At 35.1% G+C, this 23,649-nt stretch overlaps 1 protein-coding gene across 27 annotated transcripts in view; it reads left to right on the top strand.

The window, feature by feature from the left end:
* LOC105257642 (longitudinals lacking protein, isoforms A/B/D/L) overlaps nt 1-23,649 on the top strand; it is a 237,980-nt gene that overhangs the window by 81,398 nt on the left and 132,933 nt on the right. The window contains exons 7-8 of one of the 27 annotated variants that reach the window (XM_025414429.1): nt 13,514-13,604; nt 15,395-15,569. The exons of 17 other annotated variants lie outside the window; for them this stretch is intronic. In XM_025414429.1, the coding sequence (XP_025270214.1) occupies nt 13,514-13,604; nt 15,395-15,554 (251 nt within the window). In that variant the 3' untranslated portion in view covers nt 15,555-15,569. Of the gene's footprint in view, nt 1-108; nt 405-2,459; nt 2,762-6,242; nt 6,497-11,216; nt 11,459-12,894; nt 13,161-13,513; nt 13,780-15,394; nt 15,570-17,718; nt 18,039-19,415; nt 19,774-20,263; nt 20,761-23,649 lie in introns of those variants that run through there. 9 more of the 27 variants (XM_025414307.1, XM_025414352.1, XM_025414335.1 and 6 more) reach the window with 9 other exon arrangements.

The raw sequence follows: 23,649 nt of genomic DNA, 5'->3' as shown, positions 1-23,649 counted from the left end.
TATCCCATCTGCATGGAATTCTGATGCCTTTATTCTCGAACAGAGGATACGTTTCCGTGACACTTCCCGAGCATATCACGATGTTGACCGTAACACGATTTTTTGTAGGTGGCAGACTAGTCCAGCTTCACGCAATGCGTCGGAAGAAGTACATGAAGAAACGGGACATACAGTACAACTCGGACACGGGCAAGTACCACTGCCCCAATTGCAACAATGGCTACGGCAGACGGGACACCATGCTCGGCCATTACAGATACGAGTGCGGCAAGGCACCTAGGTACAAGTGTCCGTATTGCAACCTCTGCAGCAAGAAGACCTCTAACATTTATCAGCACGTCAGATGTATGCACCCGAAGGAGCAGGTGACTCTCGTGAAGCTCTATTGAACTGAAACTTGCGCGATGAGTCACAAGGATTATCGCGAAGAAGCTCGCTGGCGGCGAAGCGGGTTGAAATTTTCGGAGCTACTTGTCGAATCGGATTGCTTCTAGCGTCTCAGGGAAGTTTTATTTCTCCTGGTATCGTAAACAGGTTCGTGCTATCTCTTTGTGAAAATTTTTCGAATGCGACTCTTGACGGCTAACGAGAGAGAATTACATCCGCACTTATATCTTGTACAAATGTTGAGCTTACAGCGTCTCGAAAGACTATTCAGAGAATATTCAGAAGATCTACAAAATCAATGCGAATTATGCGTTGAAAAGACTTATTACACGTTATGCCATTGTACATTTGGTTTGTGATTGTGCTTCAATATTTATTTAATATTATGTTTTAAATATTGTTTCTCTAAATTTTAACAAAATGCAATTACATGTTCCTGTAATTTTTTCTTCAAGAAAATAAATTCGACGAATCTTAATGGATTCAAGACTGCATTGTATAAAGTGTTTTCAAGGCATATGTAAAGAAATAAAGAATATGAAGAAAAGAAGCTCTTGTATCTCTCATTATTTATACAAGCTTTTAACGATAATGCTGCGTATAATGTATTGTAATAATAGATTTTCATCGTAGTCTGGGCACCGGTGTTTATTTTTCTGGCATATTGTAACAAACTTGAGGTAAATTCGTTAAAGTTGTCACTATTAATCCGAGAAATAAGTACTGGTAAAAATAATTGATTATATAAGTGTGTCTTGTTGCAGACTTCTTTTTAGGCAATCTTCTGGTGTAAGATTCCAAAATTTTTAATAAATGAATACAACGATGAAGAAGTCAAGAGCGTCCTAAATATGTCGATTACATCAATTGCAACAAATATATTAGGATAATAAGTATATTCGTTAGTCTTTTAAGGCTTTGGAACAACTTTGCTGTTATAAATTTTCGAAAATTATGAAAAGTATTGGAAAAAGTGTGGAAAAAGAGAAAGACAGAGATTAATTGATCGAAAGAGTGCAACCTTTGTTGCGTCAAACAGCATAAATCTCGTGTTATCACAGTTTAATTACAGTTTGTGTTGAAATGTACAAATGCTTTTATGGAGGGGATTATTCCTTGTGTTTTCCCGCATAGAGTGCTTTGCGATTGTAGTCGCGAATTAACGTGTCAACGATTATTAATGCGAGCGATTATTAACACGAGATGATATCGGTTTCAGAATTATGGGGCAACGAGCCGACCGAGGGAGACCGATCCCGGATGTTGCCGCAGCTACACAAGACGATGGAGAACGCGATTGATTCGTACACCCGGAAGTATCAGTGCCCGAAGTGCAAGAAATCCTTCTCGCAGAGCTACTCGATGTATCGGCATTATAGATACGAGTGCGACTCGTTGCCGCGTTATCAATGCCCTTATTGTGGCCACGTCAGCAAGTGGTCTCACTCGATCTACAATCATATCAGAAAGCTCCATCCGGGACAGGCGGTCACGCTGAACAAGCTCTACTAGTCCAGTCGAACGTGTCGTAATTCACGTGGGGAAATGCTCGTATATGATATGTACGATGTTAAGATACGCTCGTCGTTTCGTCTCACAATAAATGAAAGCGAAAAGCGCGTTTCTTCACTTGCGTCCTCTGAGAAGAGTGAGATATTTTCGTCTTTAAACGGCATTTTGCCCCTCGGAGTTCTATCGAAGGTTTGATCGATGAAATCGTACGTGTCTCTTCTTAAATCGAGATACAGCACGAAGATTGCGATAATCTATCGATTATATCCGAGAGAATAATGCATCGAATATTTGGTGTGAATAAAAAAATTACGGCATTTTATCATTATGATTGTGACCGAGCTCGATATGATTTAATAAGTCTGATCGTTTCGATTTAGATAAGGCTCAGACCAAGGTAATCTTCGATCGCTCCCGAGGAGGAGGCAAAATTTCGAAAGTTCCTCTGCGCATTCCCATCTTTCCCGTTGAAATCTTCTCGAATTCTTCCCGCTGTTAAGAGATCGGTTGCGCATCACATTGCTCTAATATACGATTTCCGTCTTTATTTGTGCTTGCAGACTTCAGACCGATCGTCTTGGAGAAGTATCACAGCCCGGTGCGCAATTCCCGGCACACGTTCAGGCTTCAGACTTCCTTGAATCGGCGCGGTTTTCCTTGCCCCAGATGTGCGCGCACCTTCCGCACTTCCGGCGGCATGAGTCGGCATTATCGACTTGAGTGCGTCGACATGCCACGCTTCAAGTGCCCGTACTGCGACATGCGTAGCAAGTACACGCAGGCTGTATACAGGCACATCCGGGTGAAGCACCACAACATGGAGTTGAAATTTGTAAAATTATACTAAACGGAGACTGATCGAATCTGTAGCATTTATACGAATGAAGAAAGTCGGATTTATATCCTTCCTGATAAGAAAAGATTCTTTCCTTCCTTATACATATAGCTAGCTATTAAATTTTCATGAAATTATAATACATTAAGAAATGTATTTTATATTTGACAACTTAATCACACACATACACATACAGAATTTTTTACTTACAGTTATTTGAGTTTTTTTGTTGGAAGAATCCAAATTTTTTTTATTCTTGTCAAGAAAAATACATAATAGAAAATATATGCAAGACTTTTTGTGATAAAATCAAGAAAGTTATTATCACATTGCGTTGCAGAGAAATTATATAATTATTATATTTAATATATATGATAACTAAATACGTGTATAAAAGAAAATAATTGTAATTTTTAATACATTAAACATGAACATAAATATTTTAAAACATTTTCTGCAATTTACTTTTAACTAATTATTGATAACAATTTGATTTATTATTAATAATCTGACATAATTGACAAATCACGAGGGATCTCTCAGGCTTCTTTTTTATTTGTTGAACGATTTTTCTATTAGTTATTTAAGATACTAGGAACACAAAAAGTAAAAATTATTTATTTATTTGAAACATCATAGCTAAAAAAGAAAAATTGAATTTTTTAAATCTGAGAGTCTCTCTGACATTTCACGTATATTATATAAACTTCCTACATTTTTTGTATAGATATGTGATATATTGTAAATCTGTCAGAAACGTACAATATAGTTATTTAGTTCTTGTTTATGAATATGTGCAAGTAAATTATGAACAGCATCGTATTATCATTTTATGAATATTAAATTTTTTTGGAGCAGTTATAAATAAATTAATTTTGTTTAAGATTTGATATTTATCGAAAGAGGTTAAAACTAGGAAATAATTTTTTCTTATTTATCATTTCTACATATTTTTTAAGAAAAATAATGTTGATCTCCATATTACGACTTATTTTTATATATAAATTAATGTAAAAACAAAAACATATATATACGCGCCATATTATTTTAAATCTGTTATTTTAAATTAAGCCTTTTTCTGCTGAAATATAATTGATATAAATGCTTTTGTTACACACTAATAATGTAATTCTGATCTTTCTTAATATGTCAGGGAATTATGTGCTAATTTGTGTGTTCAATTTAATATGTCCGATTTTTTAAATTGTCATCAAACAGGCGATAAAAGAGAGAAATGAAAAGAGTGATACTTTAACATTCCTAAATTCTTGTATATTTTATTTGTATATGTATTTATTGAGGATTAATAATATTTACGAATTATAAAATATAATCATGATTTATGTTGTGGGAAGCAAAAAAAACATGCAATCAATTTTTTCATATAAATAATCTACATAAATAATTATTCGTCAATAAAACTGTAATTTGATAAAATATAAATCATAATAAAGGCGTGTATATTTTTAATTTTATATTTTTTATTTAAAATATTGCCTATCATATTATATTACTAATTATTTTCTTTTTGATCAGTTCTCATTTTTTTACATGCTAATAACACAGAGAGTTGTTGGTGCGTCTATTTATCTAAACTGTTTGGTTGAAAAAGTTATTCGTTAATTTATTGAAAAAGTTATTCGTTAATTTATTGCGTAAATTGCAAAAATTGTTTTTATAGTTTTCTTTATTTATGATATTATAATTTGTGACGTGGTTTATAAAAATTAAAAGTTTATAAAAATTAAAGATTTATAAAAATTCTTAATTTTTTTTGTAAGGATAGATATTGGCAGTTTTTCCTACATATCGATGTAATATTATCTCAAGAAAATGTTTTCTTTGATAATTTTTTAAAAATTTTGTTTAGATAAATGAAATATGACGAAATCAATATAACTGATGAAAAAGAGTTTTTAGTCATCTGCGGAATGTGCAAGTTGCGTTATATATATATATACTATGACGATTTGCTATTCGTTTCGTTATCCACGTGTATCGATACATTTTGTGATGATTGAGATATTAAAAATAGATTTATGCGCAGAAATGTGCGTATGATAATGTAATGAGAAACAATTCTGAATACTCATACGCGAATAATATATAAGAATATCTTCGCCAATATTCTAGAATTATTTCGACAGTATCATTAAAAAGAATTATTGAGGTTACATTTTGTGAAAGTAAATTTCTAATTTTATTATATCCGGGATTATAAAATAAAAGCTCTTGCTAAAGTTTTTTTAAGTTCTTTTTAAAGTTTCTTTCTTAAAGACTTGATTTTATTGTTATTCTAAATAATCGAGATATAAAATTTTTGATTCTGTTAATTTAAAACAATTTTAAATTGTTTAAATTTTTTCTTATCTTTTATTCTTCTTTAATATATTCTTTAATATTTTCTACGTTTTATTTTGCACTTTATTGTACTTGATTCTACATTTTAAATAATCATATCTCCTGGATATTAGAAACTTAAATGTTGAATTTTTATATATTTATTTTATTTCATTTTTCTCTCGGACAAATATATTGAAAGCGTGAATGTTTAAACAATTTTATTTTTTATATTATATTTTCTGAAATGTATGCGTAATTTAGTATACAATAATTGCATATATTTAATAATATGCAATATATCTTATAATATTATATGTCAAAATTAATTTTCATTCTTCATCGTGTTACTTGAAAAACAAAAATGGAAAATATACAAAAAATTGCGACCAAAGATACATTTAGAAATAAGTGCAAAGATTGTTGATTAGTATGTTAGTATGTATGCTATAATAACGTTTTATATTAATATGTGTATATATATATATATAAATATAAATATAAGTATAAATGTATATAAGTATATATGTATTCGAATGTTTTTTGTAATTAATGAATCATTAGTTAATGATGATAAAGGACGTTTAGTTAACCAATCGTTTGAGATTTGTTTGTATTTTTTATAAACATTACATTATAAGGCGCATGATATTTCTTATGTTGCATTTTTATGATTAATTCTTCATCCATTATTGAATGCATTTTTGCACCTAATTAAGATTGAACCGATCGAAATAAATTGTCACAGAGCAGTAATATGAGTTGCGACGAAAATAATCGCACATTTAGTGACATTTTTGACAAATTAAAATTTCGACGAATCTTCGAATTGCTTCAATTTTAAATCATCTGTTAATCTTGATGAAACGATATCACTTTTTCGCTCCTCGAGATACACCTACGATTCAAGTGTAGAATTGCTTTTTGTGTTTTTTGCTTGATATCTTTAAATTTTTTATATATTTCCGAAAAGCGTATTTTGTGTGTGTGTGTAACGATGATTAATGTATCTTCCAGATCAAAAGTGTGTTGTGTGGGCCAAATCGGAATATGTTTGAATCACATGTGTTGTATTATTGAAATGTCTAGACGTTGATTTATGAGAGCATTATAAGTTTGAGACAAAAATGCTCGCTCGATTCTTCTGATCCTGTAACAATTCTTCCAGATAGATCCATGCTCTACAGAGATGGCTGGTCCGATTGTCCACGTTATACTGGTTCGAGCATATCCCATGGTTTTCCGTCGAAGAACTGTATGGTGCGGCATCACACTGATCTTCGCGAGAGTCGCTATTTTAGATGTATCTACTGCGATTACCAATCCAAGTACAGCTCGAACGTGTACAAGCACGTGCGAAGGATTCACAAAGACATGCCTTTCTTCAAGCCAAAATTACAATAGAAACGGGAGAGATACGACAGACGATGTTGAAAGATTTTTTTTTACAAGAGAAAAAGTTTTATGAATGCCTATTATTTTTTTTGCTTCAACCCTAAAATATCAGATATGTATGTACAGGCATTTCAAAAGAAATATACATCTTTGTTGTGGACAAAATAATTAATTATAGTAATTATAGTTTAAATATATTACTACATTTATATGCTACTGATATCAGGATCAGCGATTATTAAGTTCATTTATTTACTTATTAATTTATTTACTTATTAATTCAAAAATAATATTATCTCTTTAATTTAATTTTTTAACATATTTTATTAACATATAATATGTTTAACGTGTTATATTATAACATATTTAATTGTTCGTATTTTTCGTGATTCTTTTTTATTTTTTTAATTATATTAAATTCAAATTGCTATATATCGAAGAAAATTATATTTAAACTAAAAATGAAAGAAATTATAGTATCTCTTTTGAAATCGTACATACCACGAATTTCTATTAATTCTTTAATTAAACAAAAGCTGCAAAGATGCTTCTATTAATTCTTTAATTAGACAAAAGCTGCAAAGATGCTGTTATAGTAACTATTATTTTTTTCCTCGATTATATATAATTATTTGTATTATTTTTTGCACTAAGATATTCTCTATTTACAGATGTTATAGAATAAAAAAATTTTCTATATAAGTTAGAAATTTCTGATTTATGTGTATGTTTTTCATAAAATTGCATTATGAAGTACGATGCTGTGAACTTGTAATTACACTTTCATAGAAATTAAAGTTGTTGTTTGAACAATAAAAATTGTTTATATATTAAGAGATAGCGATCTAACCCTTTTGCATTTCCTCTCAATTTTTCATTAAAAAAATATTCAAATTGTAATTTTCTGCGATAGGAAATTTTACTTTTTTTCAGGTTTGATGGTTGGATTCGTGGAAAATCATCAAAGAAACATATATATGTTTATTATATATATCTCCTTTTTATAGTTATGATTCTCATTTTATTAATGGTATAAATAAGTAGTTTTTCTGAAAAATAAAATTTAAAATTATAAATGCTTAAAAATGCTAAAAATCATTAATTTTTTTGTTTTTATATTTTATATTTTATTCTTACATTTTATATATTTTTAATTAATTTGAGTTATATGAAAAGAGATTTGATCCCGTTTACGTTTTTAAATAATTGTATTAATTAAGATAATCATATCCATAATAAGAACATTTGATTTATTTTTATATTATTTATTTTATTTGTTTTGCTTCTTGCCTAATTTGCAGTATAAAAAATTGTGTCTTATTTCAATATATCTCTTATTTAAACATGTTTTCTTTTTATAGATTCTCAAGATTATATCAATTATACGATTCCTTTCTTATATTAAAAATATTTAAACTATTATAAACTATTGTTTAATATTTTAGCCAAATATTAAACAAGATTTTTGGCTGGCTTCATAAAATAGAAAAAAAAACAAAAATTTTAATAAATACATTAAAACATATTGTCAAATATGACACAATTTGATATCATGTAAGTATTAATAACGAAAGGCTATAGTTTCTTTTCTTGAATCTAAGTATCTTTGATTTTTTCCTCTTGAAATCTTACCTCAGTTATTCGACATATTTTGTAGAGATGTTTTTACTGACCTCGATCTCGATCTGTTTCTTTTTTTCAGTGTTCCGTAGAGGTCGTCGCCGAGTCGTGGAGAACATTGAACGCGGCCAAAGATATTCTTGTCCGAGATGCTGCAGCTCATTCAGTAAAAAGGGCAACATGCTGACACATTTCAGACATGAATGTGGAAAGGAACCAAGATTCCAATGTCCCTACTGCGGAAAGAAGGACAGGAAGTCTTCCAATACTTATAGGCACATCCGACTCTATCACAAGGGTAGCAACATCCAAGCATATCGATTGTACTGAATCAGGAAGAGCGCTTCAACGATCAAGTTGATGTGTCGCGCGGAAAATAAACGGAATTCCCTCAATCAACTGAATTATGAGCAGCCTCGATCTTCCCTATTTCGTGATCTTCATCTTACTTCGGCGGATCAGCAGATGAAACGCGAGGAATCTGTATAGCGGAAAGCCTATTTTCAGCATTCAGCATCTTCGCTTGTCTTCCGGCAGATGTAGAATTTCTGGTGGACAGGGCGACATTCGATCACGATAATAAGATTTCTAACATTACGATATTGTCTCCTTTCTATCTCAGGGCACTTCTCCTCGTTCTACCCAGCCACTTGGTGAGCCAGATTTGCAGAATTCATCCTCGTTCTACCTCATCCTTGTTGTTCTACCTTTCGCCCTGTAAAAGAATTCGCGACATCGTGGGTCTCTTCGCGTTTGTGACCTTCGTTCGTTCGTTTTTCTTTTATCGTGTTTCCCATTATGTTCTTTTCCGTTCTGGTCGAGTTACATCGCGCACATTCTGTGTTCGCGATCCCGACTAACCGTGACTCCCCCTCTTCCTGTTTGTAGGACGATTTCTGCAGCCATTCGATGCCGGTATACTGGACATCTTCCGAGCAAACTATGGCAGTAGCCGAAACGAGGTCAAGCATGAAAACGGGCCCTTCTGGCAATCCGGCAAGATGGCCTACCACTGTCCCAGGTGTAACGCTGGTTACACATATAAGAAGACGCTGAAGACCCACATGAAGTACGACTGCGGGAAAGAGCCGAGATTCAAGTGCCCTTATTGCAATAAGAGGGACAAGTGTTCGTCGAACATTTACAAACACATTAGAATGCGGCACGATGGAAAACCAGTGTACGTTGATAGATTAGAATCGTCTCGTTCGTGTACTTCTTCCTTACGCGATTCGCCGTCTGCTATAGGACAGTCGTCTTAATTTGTATAAACTAAATGAAGAGAGATTTTTGTGAGTGACGTGAGTAGCTTTAAAAATAAGATGAAAGTAAGAAATTTTTGGATTTTTTAAATCATTTCATCATTTTATTACTTTTTACTCCTTTATTGTTTACACAACTTCCATTTTTATTGTTTAGATCGCATTAAAGCTGATCATACGATGAACTTAATTTCGCTCTTTCTAAATGCGAATGAAAATTTTTTGGGCATTTTTGATTAATTAAGCTTATATCTTTTTAAATTTGAATGAAATGATATGAATATTAATATGAATACGAATATTAATATAATATTAAATTAATATAAATATGAATATAAATATTAATGTAATATTATATTAATATAAATATTAATATAAATTTATTAATATTGACCCTTCTGCTCATTAATATAGAACATATTAAATAGAGTGGAATTAAGTAGAATGGAGTGTTTTAATAAATTTTATAAAGAATTATGTCTAGATTTACAATCAATAAAAAAAAGATTATTCTTTTTACCTTTATTTCCTTTATATAAATTTATATTTATTTTTTCTCATTATTATTAAATTCAATGTTTGTCAAGAGAATAAAAGCAACATATAGAATTTTTTTTTTTTTCCCCAGAATTTGCCCGTTTTAATCTTTTACCCGCTTTAATTTTTTGTCCGCTTAATTTTTTTAGTGAAAAGAATGCCCATTTACAATACAATGGCTACTTCGTCGAAATGCTTGTAAATGCGACTAAATGCAAAACAGATGAATGTGCATTATGTAAAGTACGAAAAAATATATTTCGACTTCTCTTCAATTGTGAGTTCCTATCATGTAAGTAAAAATTGTGACAAGAAGAATTGAAGAGTATGTTTTCGAAGAGGTTTAAATATATAATTTTAACAAATTGTCTTTTTTTAATAATGTGTACAGAGTGTAATATGAGAAATATATTTCTGCTTATATATATTTGTGAGAAAAGAGATTATAGGTAGGTCCCTCTTATGGAAAGAAGCTCTTCAATTGCATTGTAAAGTGTATCATTTACAAAACTATGTACAATTGACAATCCGATTCGTTAACAATGCTGGAATACATCATTTACCTCAATTCAATAAAAGAAAAGAGCCAGGATAAGAATTAACTACGCGACGATATCGTAGAAAACACGTTTATGTATCTTCATATCATAGCATATTTCATCATCGCTCTCGCATAATTATGAAATCAATTTTTTATGTATTGTTACATATATTTTTTCGAAAAAAAGTAATCCATGATGAAAATGGTTCATTTTATCAGTCAATCTTGTACGAGACATTAGGACGATTGTTTTCTATAAAATAGAGATAGAGATAGCTTTTAATTTCTCATAATCCAAATATAGGTATATTCCGTTCTTACGAACGTGTAATTGACAATTATTTGTATATATAGCGAATAAAATTTGTATTTATTGCGCATGTCAGTTTGTTACCTTAAAGCAACATAATGGCAATAAGGATAATAATCGCGATTCAATGCCCTTCAAGGTGCATTTATACGTACCAAATGCGTGCATCTGTAATCCAGGCGCACTATAATATATCCAATGTATCAATTTTTATTATTATTTTTCATTCTTTTATAATCAGACAAAGTTATAAGATTCAGCGGGACGTACTGAGCGATATCGATATCGAAATTATCTCTTACGCAAATTAATTAGATTTTTAATACGATGCTACATTTGGATAAATTTTTTTTATACTTGAATACATAGGACATCGGAATCGTATCGCTCGGCTGCGTTACAATGTCATTCGGTCTCAGAAAGGATTGCAATTAAAAATGATCGTTCTTTGATACTAATGTCTTGGCTTGCTTTCAGATACACAGCTGTCGGAGTGGAACAACTTAAGAACCATGAGCAGCTACATCTGCTCGAAATGCAACGCGGGCTTCCGAAGGATGTGGGACATGCTTAGGCACAAATGCGGCCAGACACGATACGCGTGTCCCTACTGTCACAAAAAGGATAATTCGTCCTCGAACGTTTACAGACACATTAGACGATGGCATCCGAACCATCCGGTCGGTGTGAACAGAATGTTTTGAACGATAGCACGTATCGTATCGTATCTCGCTCTGTATGGGAAATTAAGAGACAGTATATTCTTTAATTAATATAAATATATCTCGAATTATTCACATGCACATGTAGAGAATAAAACTTTAGAAATTTGGACGCAATCTGTAATGTAATTTTTCACGAAACGATCCATTTCCCATAAACCTAGAACATAGAAGTTAAATCTTGGAGATTTTTTAAATTTTGTTTAATGCGTTTGCATCATTAAAATTCTCCATTATTTCTTACAGATATTTTAATTTTTAATTTAATAATATTTTTGTTTCATATTTCGGAAATTAATAATTCTTTATATTCGTTTATCTTCTCATCACTATAACTTGCCAAGATGTAAGACGATATTATGTAATTAAAATTTGATTTTCAATTAATTAAAATTTCAACTTTCGTGCTATTTTTCTTCGATTAGCTTGTAGTTTTATCGACAAGTGCATTGTTTATTTCGCAAGAATTTTCTTTTCAAAGTTCTGACTTTATTCCGAACTGATTATGTTTTCATCTTTTTCAGATTGGGCAGTATTGATGTTTTAACGAAGATTATCTATTTAGAAGAAAACCATAATATAAGACATTTCCGTGATCTTTGAGTTTTATAGTTACTCTTTATTAGCATTCATATATTACGTCACATATATTATACTTCTTATTCGTTCAGCATTCATTAAGCATGTAAAATATTCATCGTTTTATATGGGATACAACGTTAACACGATGAAAAATTATCGATGGGAATTATTATATGGGAATTATTATATGGGAATTATTGCGCACGATATTCTGTATTCATGTTAAACACGGTTTTTTTTCTTTTAAGTTTTAGCAGCCTAACTCCACACGAAGCTCGCATGCAATATTATCGTAGATATAAAAGTAGATGATCGACATAACATTAAATGTAATACAAATGGAACTCGATAGACAGGTCATTCACGCGTGTATTTATCACGGTGTATTTAGTGTGTACGAAATTATGAGTGCGCGATTATAATTCGAGCTTCGAATGTTGTGCGAAATAAATCGTATGGCTTCGTCTATGTTGTTTTCCAATCACGGTGACTTTACCGATGATTTGTCTTCCGTCGCATTTGTTTGTTGCGAATATATAACGATATCCAGGAACGAGAACAATCATTGTTACTTTTTAAAAAATTTGCATTTTTCTATTTCTTCCAATCATCAAATTGAAATCGATTCTTTCTTATTTATCATGTGATAATTCGACCATAAATTGGCATTGATCGTTCTCGTTCCAAGCTACTGATACATTCAGCTTGCAAGAGTTTTCAAAGAACGCGAGATTGCGTTCATTGTATTATGTTAATTATTATCCACCCGACACTTCTCGGCGACACGGATCATGAGCGAGGACGAGAGCTAGTCCCGCCCCGCCGCTAACTTGGCTCTTCGAATTTTTCAGGTGCTCGTCAAAACATCGCCAGGAGGCGGCGCAAAGTGTACTCCGTGAACAAGAGTCACTACTGTCCGCGCTGCAACCGCGGCTTCACCCTGAAGAAGAACATGACGCGGCACCTGCGCCACGAGTGCGGCATGGCGCCCAAGTACCAGTGTCCCTATTGCGACAAGCCCTCCAAGTTTACCCAGAACATTTACGCGCACATCCGAAAGTATCATCCCGGTCAGGCATTATGCTTCAGGCGCTTGTATTGAATAACCCAATTGAAACGTTTTCGAGCATGGTGAGAGCTCGATTATGTCACAACGCCGCTCGTGTCATCATTTCGCTTTTCTTTCGTTCGCTTCCGTTCCATTTCGCGTCCTCTGTCAATGCTCAGGAAATAACAGAAAGTGACATTCGTTCCTATGAAGGAAAGCTCAATAAAATACCTGCGAGTCGAGTTACCGTAGAGTGTCCTTTGACCCATCCATTTTCACGACGGAGTAAAGGAACCGCTTCTCTTCGTGGTAGGTGAAGCTGAACTATCAGTTGTGGAAGGGGGATATCCAGTTTGGATCGATGAATCCGTCGCGCGTCGTTCGTCTTTCTCTTCTAATCGTAATGGTCGTTTCGATTTCAGATGTCACCGACGGGTATTGCGCTCTCCGACACAAGCGGTTCGTCTGCATGCGCTGCGGTAGACGGTACGTCAACGGCAAGGACCTGAAGAGGCACGAGAAGTACGAGTGCGGCAAATCGCCGCGCTTCAAGTGTCCCTATTGCAGCCAGCGGGCAAAGTATCGCTCGATCATTTACAATCACGTGCGTGCGAGACATCCCAGGATGTACGTGACAACGATGGATCTCGGCAGTGACGTCTATCCCGCGTAAACGACATTTATTCCGAGAAGGAAACGTGGAATTTACTGTAATATTGATTTTTAAAAACGAGATTGATTTCTATCAGGGATATGTAAATTTGTTATTATTTGTTCGTTGTTTGTTTGTTGTTTGAGAAAATCAAAAACAGGGGGAAAGAAAAAGAAAGATTTAGTTCATGCGTGAATTCGGCGTGACGTCCTAGATGGGTGGCGATGGTGCTTAATTCGTTACTACTTTGTGCCTACAATTGTATCGATAAGACTCAACGATGTGATCTGAAGTTTAACATGTTGTTGAAACATAAATTATGATATGTATATATTATCGTACTAGAGCGCGCTAGTCTTCTTCCATCATTTCTTTATCTCGTAAGAAATTTGAACGAAGAATAAATGTATATTTCCCGCTCGTAATCCTCTTATATAGATTTTCGTTTCGCAATGACCTAGTAAGCCTATAATTATCTCTTCTTACACTCGGAGCTTGCCTCCTTCATCATCGCATCCGAGACTCCGATAGAATCCTACATTTCGTCCGTTATTTTTCAGGGTAAGAGTTGCCGCAGGCAAGATTGGGATGTCGCTCCGCGAAAAAAAAGCGGGTAACGAAAGCAGCGCACGAAAGAGAACACGTGTTTGAAAGATTGTCGCTCTTAAGTGTTACCGTTCAGTCCCCCCCCTGTCGCGGTGAACCATCGACTGACGAACTGACCTGTGCTTTACAGCTCTCTACAGTCGCTCCTGCTACGGCGCCGGCATTCCTGTCACCACCCGTCGACGCCGATTGCGCATCGGGCCGTCCGGGACGGCGAACACCTCGTCGCCCGGCACCTACGAGTGTCCCAAGTGTCGCAAGATCTACAAATGGTATCGCGGACTGCACAGGCATCTAGAGTACGAGTGCGGCAAGGCGCCGCGCTTCAGGTGTCCGCATTGCGTCTACACCGGCAAGCACCGGTCGCACGTCTACTCGCACATCAAGAGCAATCACCACGACCGGCCTGTCTACGCGGTCGACACCAAGCAGACCTGAAGAGTCTCGATCGTGTTCTCGCGCAAGCGAATTGGCGCTCTTCTCTCGCGCTTCCCTCGATCAATGGGACATTGATAGAATTTTTGATAAAGAATGCATGGATTTTATAGCAGTGAAATTATACGTGGGGATTGTTAAGTCGGCGTAAACATTTGATTCCTAAGATTATGTATCCTCGTTAAGGGTGTTTTGATTTAGATACTTCGGTCGGTTTAACTAATATCTGTGATCTCCGCCCGTGTGCGAACGAATAATTTAATTTTTGATTAGTGTTTGTTATATTTTATTCTCTGTTGATAATTTTGTATCAATGATCTTTTATGTGTTCATTTGTGATAACAATCAATTCAATTAATTGGAATGGCAAATTAATTTTCGCAAATTGACTTTCGCTCTATAAATTTTAATGATGTATTCTATATACATCTTTTGTCTATATTTTTATTACCCTTTAGATCAATTTATACAATAAACGATTCTATTTCTTTCGATGCTTATCATAAGTTGTTAAGAATGCCAAAAAAGCATGTAATTTGTAACTCTTTTCAGAGATAATTTGCAATATTGTAAATATTTTGTTGCTAATAAAAAAAATAATTTAGAAGAGGCACGAGAAGTACGAGTGCGGCAAATCGCCGCGCTTCAAGTGTCCCTATTGCAGCCAGCGGGCAAAGTATCGCTCGATCATTTACAATCACGTGCGTGCGAGACACCTCAGGATGTACATGACAACGATGGATCTCGGTGGTGACGTCTATTCCGCGTAAACGACATTTATTCCGAGAAGGAAACGTGAAATTTACTGTAATATTGATTTTTAAAGACGAGTTGATTTCTATCAGGGATGTATAAATTTGTTATTATTTGTTTGTTGGAGAAAATGAAAAACAGAGGGAGAGGAAAAGAAAGTTTTAGTTTATGCGTGAATTTTTCTATAATATACTTTGTGCGTTTCATTCCGTTGTTTGTCCTGGAGCGAAAAATGGCATGGACGCTTTGAGATGGGTGGCGGTGGTGCTTAATTCGTTACTACTTTGTGTCTACGGTTGTATCGATAAGACTCAACGATGTGATCTGAAGTTTAACATGTTGAAACATAAATTATGATATGTATATATTATCGTGCTAGAGCGCGCTAGTCTTCTTCCATCATTTCTTTATCTCGTAAGAAAATTTAATGAAGAATAAATGTATATTTCCCGCTCGTAATCCTCACTATATAGTTTTTCGTTTCGCAATAACCTAGTAAGCCTATAATTATCTCTTCTTACATTCGGAGTTTGTCTCCTCCATCATCGCAGCGTCCGAGACTACATATAGAACCCTACGTTTCGTCCATTACTTTTCAGGATAACTTGCCGCAGGCAAGATTGGGATGTCGCTCCGCGAAAAAAAAGCGGGTAACGAAAGCAGCGCACGAAAGAGAACACGTGTTTGAAAGATTGTCGCTCTTAAGTGTTACCGTTCAGTCCCCCCTCGTCGCGGTGAACCATCGATTGACGAACTGACCTGTGCTTTACAGCTCTCTACAATCGCTCTTGCTACGGCGCCGGCATTCCTGTCACCACCCGTCGACGCCGATTGCGCATCGGGCCGTCCGGGACGGCGAACACCTCGTCGCTCGGCACCTACGAGTGTCCCAAGTGTCGCAAGATCTACAAGTGGTACCACGGACTGCACAGGCATCTAGAGTACGAGTGCGGCAAGGCGCCGCGCTTCAGGTGTCCGCATTGCGTCTATATCGGCAAGCACCGGTCGCACGTCTACTCGCACATCAAGAGCAATCATCACGACCGACCTGTCTACGCGGTCGACACCAAGCAGACCTGAAGAGTTTCGATCGTGTTCTTGCGCAAGCGAATTGGCGCTCTTCTCTCGCGTTTCCCTCGATCAATGGGACATTGATAGAATTTTTGATAAAGAATGCATGGATTTTATAGCAGTGAAATTATACGTAGGGATTGTTAAGTCGGCGTAAATGTTTGAGGATTTCTAAGATTAAGTATTCTTGAACGTTAAGGGTGTTTTGATTTTAGATACTTTGGTCGGTTTAACTAATATCTGTGATCTCCGTCCGTGTGCGAACGAATAATTTAATTTTCAAGTGTTTGTTATATTTTATTCTCTATTGATAATTTTGTATCAATGATTTGCTTTTATGTGTTTATTTGTGATAACAATCAATTCAGTTAATTGGAATGGCAAATTAATTTTCGCAAATTGACTTTCGCTCTATAAATTTTAATAATGTATTCTATATACATCGTTTGTCTATATTTTTATTACCCTTTAGATCAATTTATACAATAAACGATTCTATTTCTTTCGATGCTTATCATAAGTTGTTAATAATGCTAAAAAAGCATGTACCTAAACTTGTAACTCTTTTCAGAGATAATTTGCAGTATTGTAAATATTCGTATTTTGTTGCCAATAAAAAAATAATTTAATGCTGTAATCAACGAATATCGATGTATATAGTTTTCAATTATGCATCATTAGGAGAATTCAGATTTTTATCAAACTTGCAACGCATTGTCTATAAAAAAATATAATATAAGTATTTCCATTTCTATATAAATGTAACTCTAGCCTATGTCGAAATATTCCCTCCACCTTTACTTCTTTATGTTCTTCTATCTCCATCATGTGTTACATCCTTGAGCGTGTGTGCATTAATCGTCATTGCGATGATTCCGATATTTCGCGTTAATTTTCCGATAATATAAATTCCTCGATTCTTCCGATAGCGCAAGATTACATGAGGGATCTTCGAGGATAATCGAGCGTAACGCTCTTTCACGAGAAAGATGCTCGCGAAGCTCGTTCCGCCATCCTGGTGAGCGACAAGTCCTCGAGGGTGAAGACGAGCACGAGGAATACGTTGATTCGCGTTCGTTGACTAACCAATTGCCAACTTTCTTCTTCCAGATTCGTTCCTGAGGTGGTCGTTGCAGCAGCAGCGCGTCATCAACTACGACGAGAAGACCATGTCATATCGCCACCCGTGCCCAAAGTGTCACCGCAGCTACAAGCATCGCAGTCACATGACGAGACATTATCGATACGAGTGTGGGATACCTCAGCGATTCGAGTGCCCGTATTGCAAGCACCATTTGCGGCAACGCACACATGTGTGGACGCACATACGCACGTTTCATCCGGACAGCGAGCTTTATTGCATCGACATTGTCACCAATTCAAAGCTCTCTTGGCAGGAACCTCGAAATGACTAAGGCGGTCGTTCTGCCCTTTTAATTGTTTCGAACGAATTAGAGAATTGGACTGATATTTTTATTTAATTATATCCATTTTTCATATTTTTAAACTTATCTCCATTGTGCGTACGAAAGCTAATTCTTTATGTTTACAGGGTGCAAGTCTCTCCTGAATTTTATAATGTAAATTTAATAACGTTGTGTATTTTAATTAAAAATTATATATATATATATATATATAAATTTTTAATAAATATATACAATATTATAAAAATTATATTATAAAATATATGATATATGCGTGAATTAATATCGTTGAACAGATATATCGGTGAAATTATGATTATACAGAACATAAAACAAATTAATTATTTATCAGATTCTCTTTCAAAAACGAGAGAAATAACAATTAAATGAAATAGAACTTCTCTGAAGAATTTGTAAATTATAAATGGATAATATTTTATAAAAAGGTTGTGTATATATATTTTATTTAAATTTTCGGTATTTACGTTAATACGTTTCTAAGCTCAAATTATTGTTCTCAAATATTCGCAGGAATAATAATATAATTGAGAAGTTTTTTATTAACTCGTCTTTTCGATATATATAATGACAATATTTATTTTCTATTTGTCTCCTAGAAAACGAATTTTTATATTAGATGTCGGATATGTTTCATGAGTGATTAAGAAGAAAATATCTCGATTATTTTGATAGTAATCATGCATATCTTGTTCGCACATTATCTTGTACATATATCTTTTATAATTCTGTATCAATCCAGACAAAACAATCGATAGTTTTATCTTCCTGACAATTTTCTGATATATTTCTAATGTTTTTATAATTGGATCGTATATATTGATATAAAATATGTCAAACCGTGTTTTACAAATGATTAGCTTCTCAATAAAACAAATAATGTCTTACCTTATCAATAAATATATAAGAAAACTCGTACCTACCTGACGACATTATCGTTCGTTTTTAAAATTTCAATTTATGTACTTAAGAATCTTCGAATTATAAAGAAAAATATATATATCGAACGAAACTGATTTTATTACATGCTAGAAATTTTGTACGACAATTATTAAGCACAGCAGAAAAATATAATAAAATGTTTATTGATCTGCGCGCCAATAAAAATAACTATCGTTCGATCGATTCGACCTTTTCACTCTCTCCTCTCGTTTCTTTTTCTTTCTTCTACGTCCCGTAGCATCCATTGCTGACGTCTATGTGGTGGTTATGGTTTTATAATGACAATGTTTACCGTGATTTTCATAATTTTATCGACGAAGAAGGTATGACACGCGAGAACCGTTTTGCAGGACGCGTCCTTTGCGAGAGAAAGCCGAAAATCGACTCGCTATTAAAAAGCTTTCTCTTTTTCATGGGTTTCAGATGCTCTTCCGAGACGGAAGAGGGGACTCGAGGGGGTTCCGCGGGAACGCAGCATCTGTAAGCAAAACGGCATGTTCGAGTGTCCTAGTTGCTACAATCAGTACAAGTGGAAAAAATCGATGCTGACGCATCTGCGTTATCAGTGCAAGCAACCGCCGAGATTCGAGTGCAAGTATTGCCCGGCAAAGAATTATCAAAAGGCGCATATCGTTCGTCATTTGCACGTGCACCACTCGCATCTTTCGCCGATGTTCTTCGATCGGAAACATAACGCCACTTTCCGACTCTGATTAAGTAGGCGCTCGCCCCTGCAAATCTCAATTGTTATGCCTAATAAAGTGCGTAGCTGGATTTCTAACTGAATGGTTCTCATTTGTAAAAAAACACCTTATCAACGCCCTATGAAAAATACATAACATTTTCTGATTTTCGTGTTATCGAGAAATGCGAATGTACATCAAATTCTTATAATCGATTGCAAATTGTCGCCATTTCTATTTACAGGTGTATGAATCCGTTCATCGATCAATAAAGATTATTGATAGCGTTTCATCTTGATGTTTCAAGATTTGTGTCGATCACACATGTCGATCTTTTCAATGTAAGATCAATATTGTGTTATATGCACGCAGTTTGATGTAAGCTATTTATTTACAATGCGTGTAGACGAAGACGGAAATGCTGAGTACATACAAGGTCACGTCGCGAGGAGCATCTTTCAGATTTAATCATTAATTTTTATGCGCCGCTTGTGTGGAGAATCCGATGATGTAGCCATCGTAAAAAAAACTTTTTTCTCTCGCGCGCACTCGAGCATGCTCTTCAGCATCTTCGTCTCCGTGTTTCAGGGCTCCACGTGTTGCCGCCATTCGGGCCGAATATGATCTGCAAGTATCGACCGGGAACAGATGGCAAGCTTAATTCCGAAGCGTCCAGGAAATCGTCCCGGAGGATACGTACGCGCAAGATCAGCTCCGACAACATGAAGCCGTTCCAGTGCCAAAAATGCGGGCGTGGCTTCACCCTGAAGAGGAACAAGGACCGCCATGTGAACTACGAGTGCGGACACGAGCCGAGGTTTCAGTGCCCCTATTGCGGCCTCCGTAGCAAGCAAACTTCCCCGGTTTACGCTCACATCAGGAAGAAACATCCGGAAGAGGAGGTCTTTATCTTCGACATGAAGCTCTGAGCACGACACGAAGATCGCGCGTGTTTCCCGTTCCATGCCTGATCTCAAACTACTCCAAGGAATTTCGTCTTTCCACTGGGCTCATTTTCTACCGCGATCTTCGTATGTCGTTATTGGAGACCAGTATTTCTCAATATCGTTTATTATCGCCACATTTTTGTAAGAAGTAACTTGTCATTCTTTGTTATAATGTTAATTGTTTTTTAAGTATATAATTTGTCTATATGAAATTCGGTTGATAACAAAATTTAAACTGTAAATAAAATATTGCATTATAATTTTTGGAAAAATTAAAAAAAAAATTTGTTTCTTTCAAATTATAATTATAAAAAAAAATATGAGATTCGCATTTCTCGAGTTAAAATATTGTTAATGCAATTAAATTACGATTTATTATTTGTTTTTGTAAATATTTTATCATTATAAATTTATTTTTAATTAACTTGTTACACTGTTGTACTGTTGAACTTGTTATACCATTTATTTTAATTAGATTGCAATATACTGAAATGTACTGCAATTGTTTGGGCTTCACATTAAAATGTACGTTAATTGAGCGGGTCTAAAACATCGAATTTTCTTTCACAGGCCTATGAATTATTTCGGTCATAATTATAATGTTTTAAAGATTTCGATTAATTAAAATTTGCTTTTATTTTTATAATTCAAAAACTTATCGAATTATCTATTCTGATTTGCTGCAATAGATAAAATTATTCCAGAGAAAGTTAGATTTACAAATAATTGATTAAAAAATAATTAATTTTTTTATACAAGTCGATGTATAAAAAAGTCGAATTACACATTATAGTTTCTACGAAAAATGTAAGATATCAAATCACTACGTGTATATGCGGAATGAATTTTGTACACAACCTGATTTCTTTCACGCGACTTGACTCTAAATTATACTATAAATTTGTTATACTAATCTCTTTCGCTTAATGTAATTGAATTTACTGAATTAATTTTTCGCTCTTTATTTTTTTATTTTTATTATTGCGTTGGAATCAGGTATTTATTTCTCATGAATTTATTTTATTTTATTGCTTTTTATTGTATTTCTATCATCTCTAGCTTATTTTATGAAGTTCAAACTTACTTTGTATTAAAGATATCTTTGTATATTAAAAGTAATAAATTTTTTTCGTTTATAAATAAAGGAGAAAAAAATAAATAATAAAACCTTATTAGAATTTTTTATCTAAAAATCAATTAAGAGTTGAACTTTTCTTGCTCAAATATTTTAAGTCTATATGATTAGGGAAAAAATTCATAAGTGGCTGCATTCGTGTTGAGAAACACTGTTCTTCGACATGCAAACTCAAGCGGAGACTCAAGCGAAGACCGAAGCCAAGGATAATCGGAAGAGATTATAACTTTGGGATAGTTAATGTTATAATGTAAGATCTCCGGAGAAATATCGTTGCTTCTACTTTGTAAGAGAGTTACGATTCGCTTGTACGTTGTTTTGTAAAATAAAGTTTTATCGTGTCTACCGCTGAGACGTATGACTTAGCAAAGCGGTAAGACACTCATGCCATTCTTGTTCACATTCCTTTACACGTATACGACCAGACGCGGGCAGGACGGATCTCTCATCACTTGAAGACTGCACAACTGGCGCGTTACAATTTTACAAATAGAGATCTCTAGTTATTATAGATTCTCACAAGGGGTAAAATTTCACACGATTTAGCGATTTAGATTTCAAATAGCGTTTCGTAAAGTCACACAGAGCGCTTCTACTGTCACCGTAGTCCGTGCAACGGGCGTTGCTGAATAACAGGTTCGTCAGGAAGATGCTCCTACAGTTCTCAAAGGTATCCTTGCTATTAACGCAATGCAGCAAAGCATGAATATCAATCTGGTAAACCTTCCAATTGTTCCATTGAAGGGAGTCCGAAAGCTCTTTACGACTTTCGGATTGGCTCCCTCGAATCCTCTCCGTTATTTCTCGCCCCGCGGCGAGGAGTTTCGTCCGATTTAATCGGGCGATCTTGAAATTCCAGGTTTCTACGCGACGATCCCACTGCTGGATCTGAACTTGGCGTTGCAGTCTTGCAAAGGCTTTAAGACCGAGAACGATAAGAAAGACCCTGGTCAGGACTCCGTATCGATGACGAATTATTCTCACAACCGCATGAGGAACATTTACTATCCGAAAAACGCCGACAACAAGCCCTATAGCTGTCCCAGATGCGGCCGTTCCTTCACCGTCAAGGGCAACATGACCAGGCATTTTAAGTACGAGTGCAACCAGCCACCCCGCTTCCAGTGTCCCTACTGCGAATTCCGCAGCAAGCAGACGTCCAATGTAATGTCCCACATTAGGACCAGGCATCCCGGTGAGACGGTCTACGTGGTGCATCTCAAGTAGGAGGATAAGTAAGGAGGAGCGTTGCTGCGACCTCGCGAGACGATGACAACATCACGAGGAAACGCCCGAGCGTATGTCGTCGACAGGATTTTCAAATTCTCAAATAGATAGATTTTATGTAATAATTGCTTCTCGCGCGCGAGTTGTTGATCATATGATCGTTATTCAGGAATTGTGTTGAATTCGGGACACGATGTGACGTCATCGAGAAAGATTCTTACGTCTCGCGATTATATCGTGCGAATCGCAACTCTGCGCGAGGAGCAGCAGCTCGCGAACGTCCCTAACTTAAGAGTTTTACGAGCGCGGTGCGGTTCCTACGTCGTCTGTCGGACGATGTTTTGCGCACCGCGCAAAATTTATATTTACGTCCGGGGTCTGCTGCTAAGAAGGAACGACGAATCGTAGATTTGTAGCGGCTGGTATAGTGGGATTCGTATTAACGTCAGATATTCTCTCCGTCTTTACACGTTATCAAAAAAAAAATATCTCCATGCTTAGCAGTTAATGAGTCGGCGCGCGGATCTTCCCGATGTGATTGATGTGAAATTAAGATTATCGATATGATCGATGGAGTATACTATAGCCAGGTGTACTTGGCGCGGACTCGACAATGCGAAGTTGTTGACATACGCGAAAAGAAAAATAGAGTAAGCGTTTAATGC

Source organism: Camponotus floridanus, unplaced genomic scaffold, assembly GCF_003227725.1.
Source record: "Camponotus floridanus strain SB8 unplaced genomic scaffold, Cflo_v7.5 scaffold111, whole genome shotgun sequence".
NCBI lineage: Eukaryota > Metazoa > Arthropoda > Insecta > Hymenoptera > Formicidae > Camponotus > Camponotus floridanus.
The sequence above is the reverse complement of the archived record's forward strand: the minus strand, read 5'-3'. Positions and strand labels throughout refer to the sequence as shown.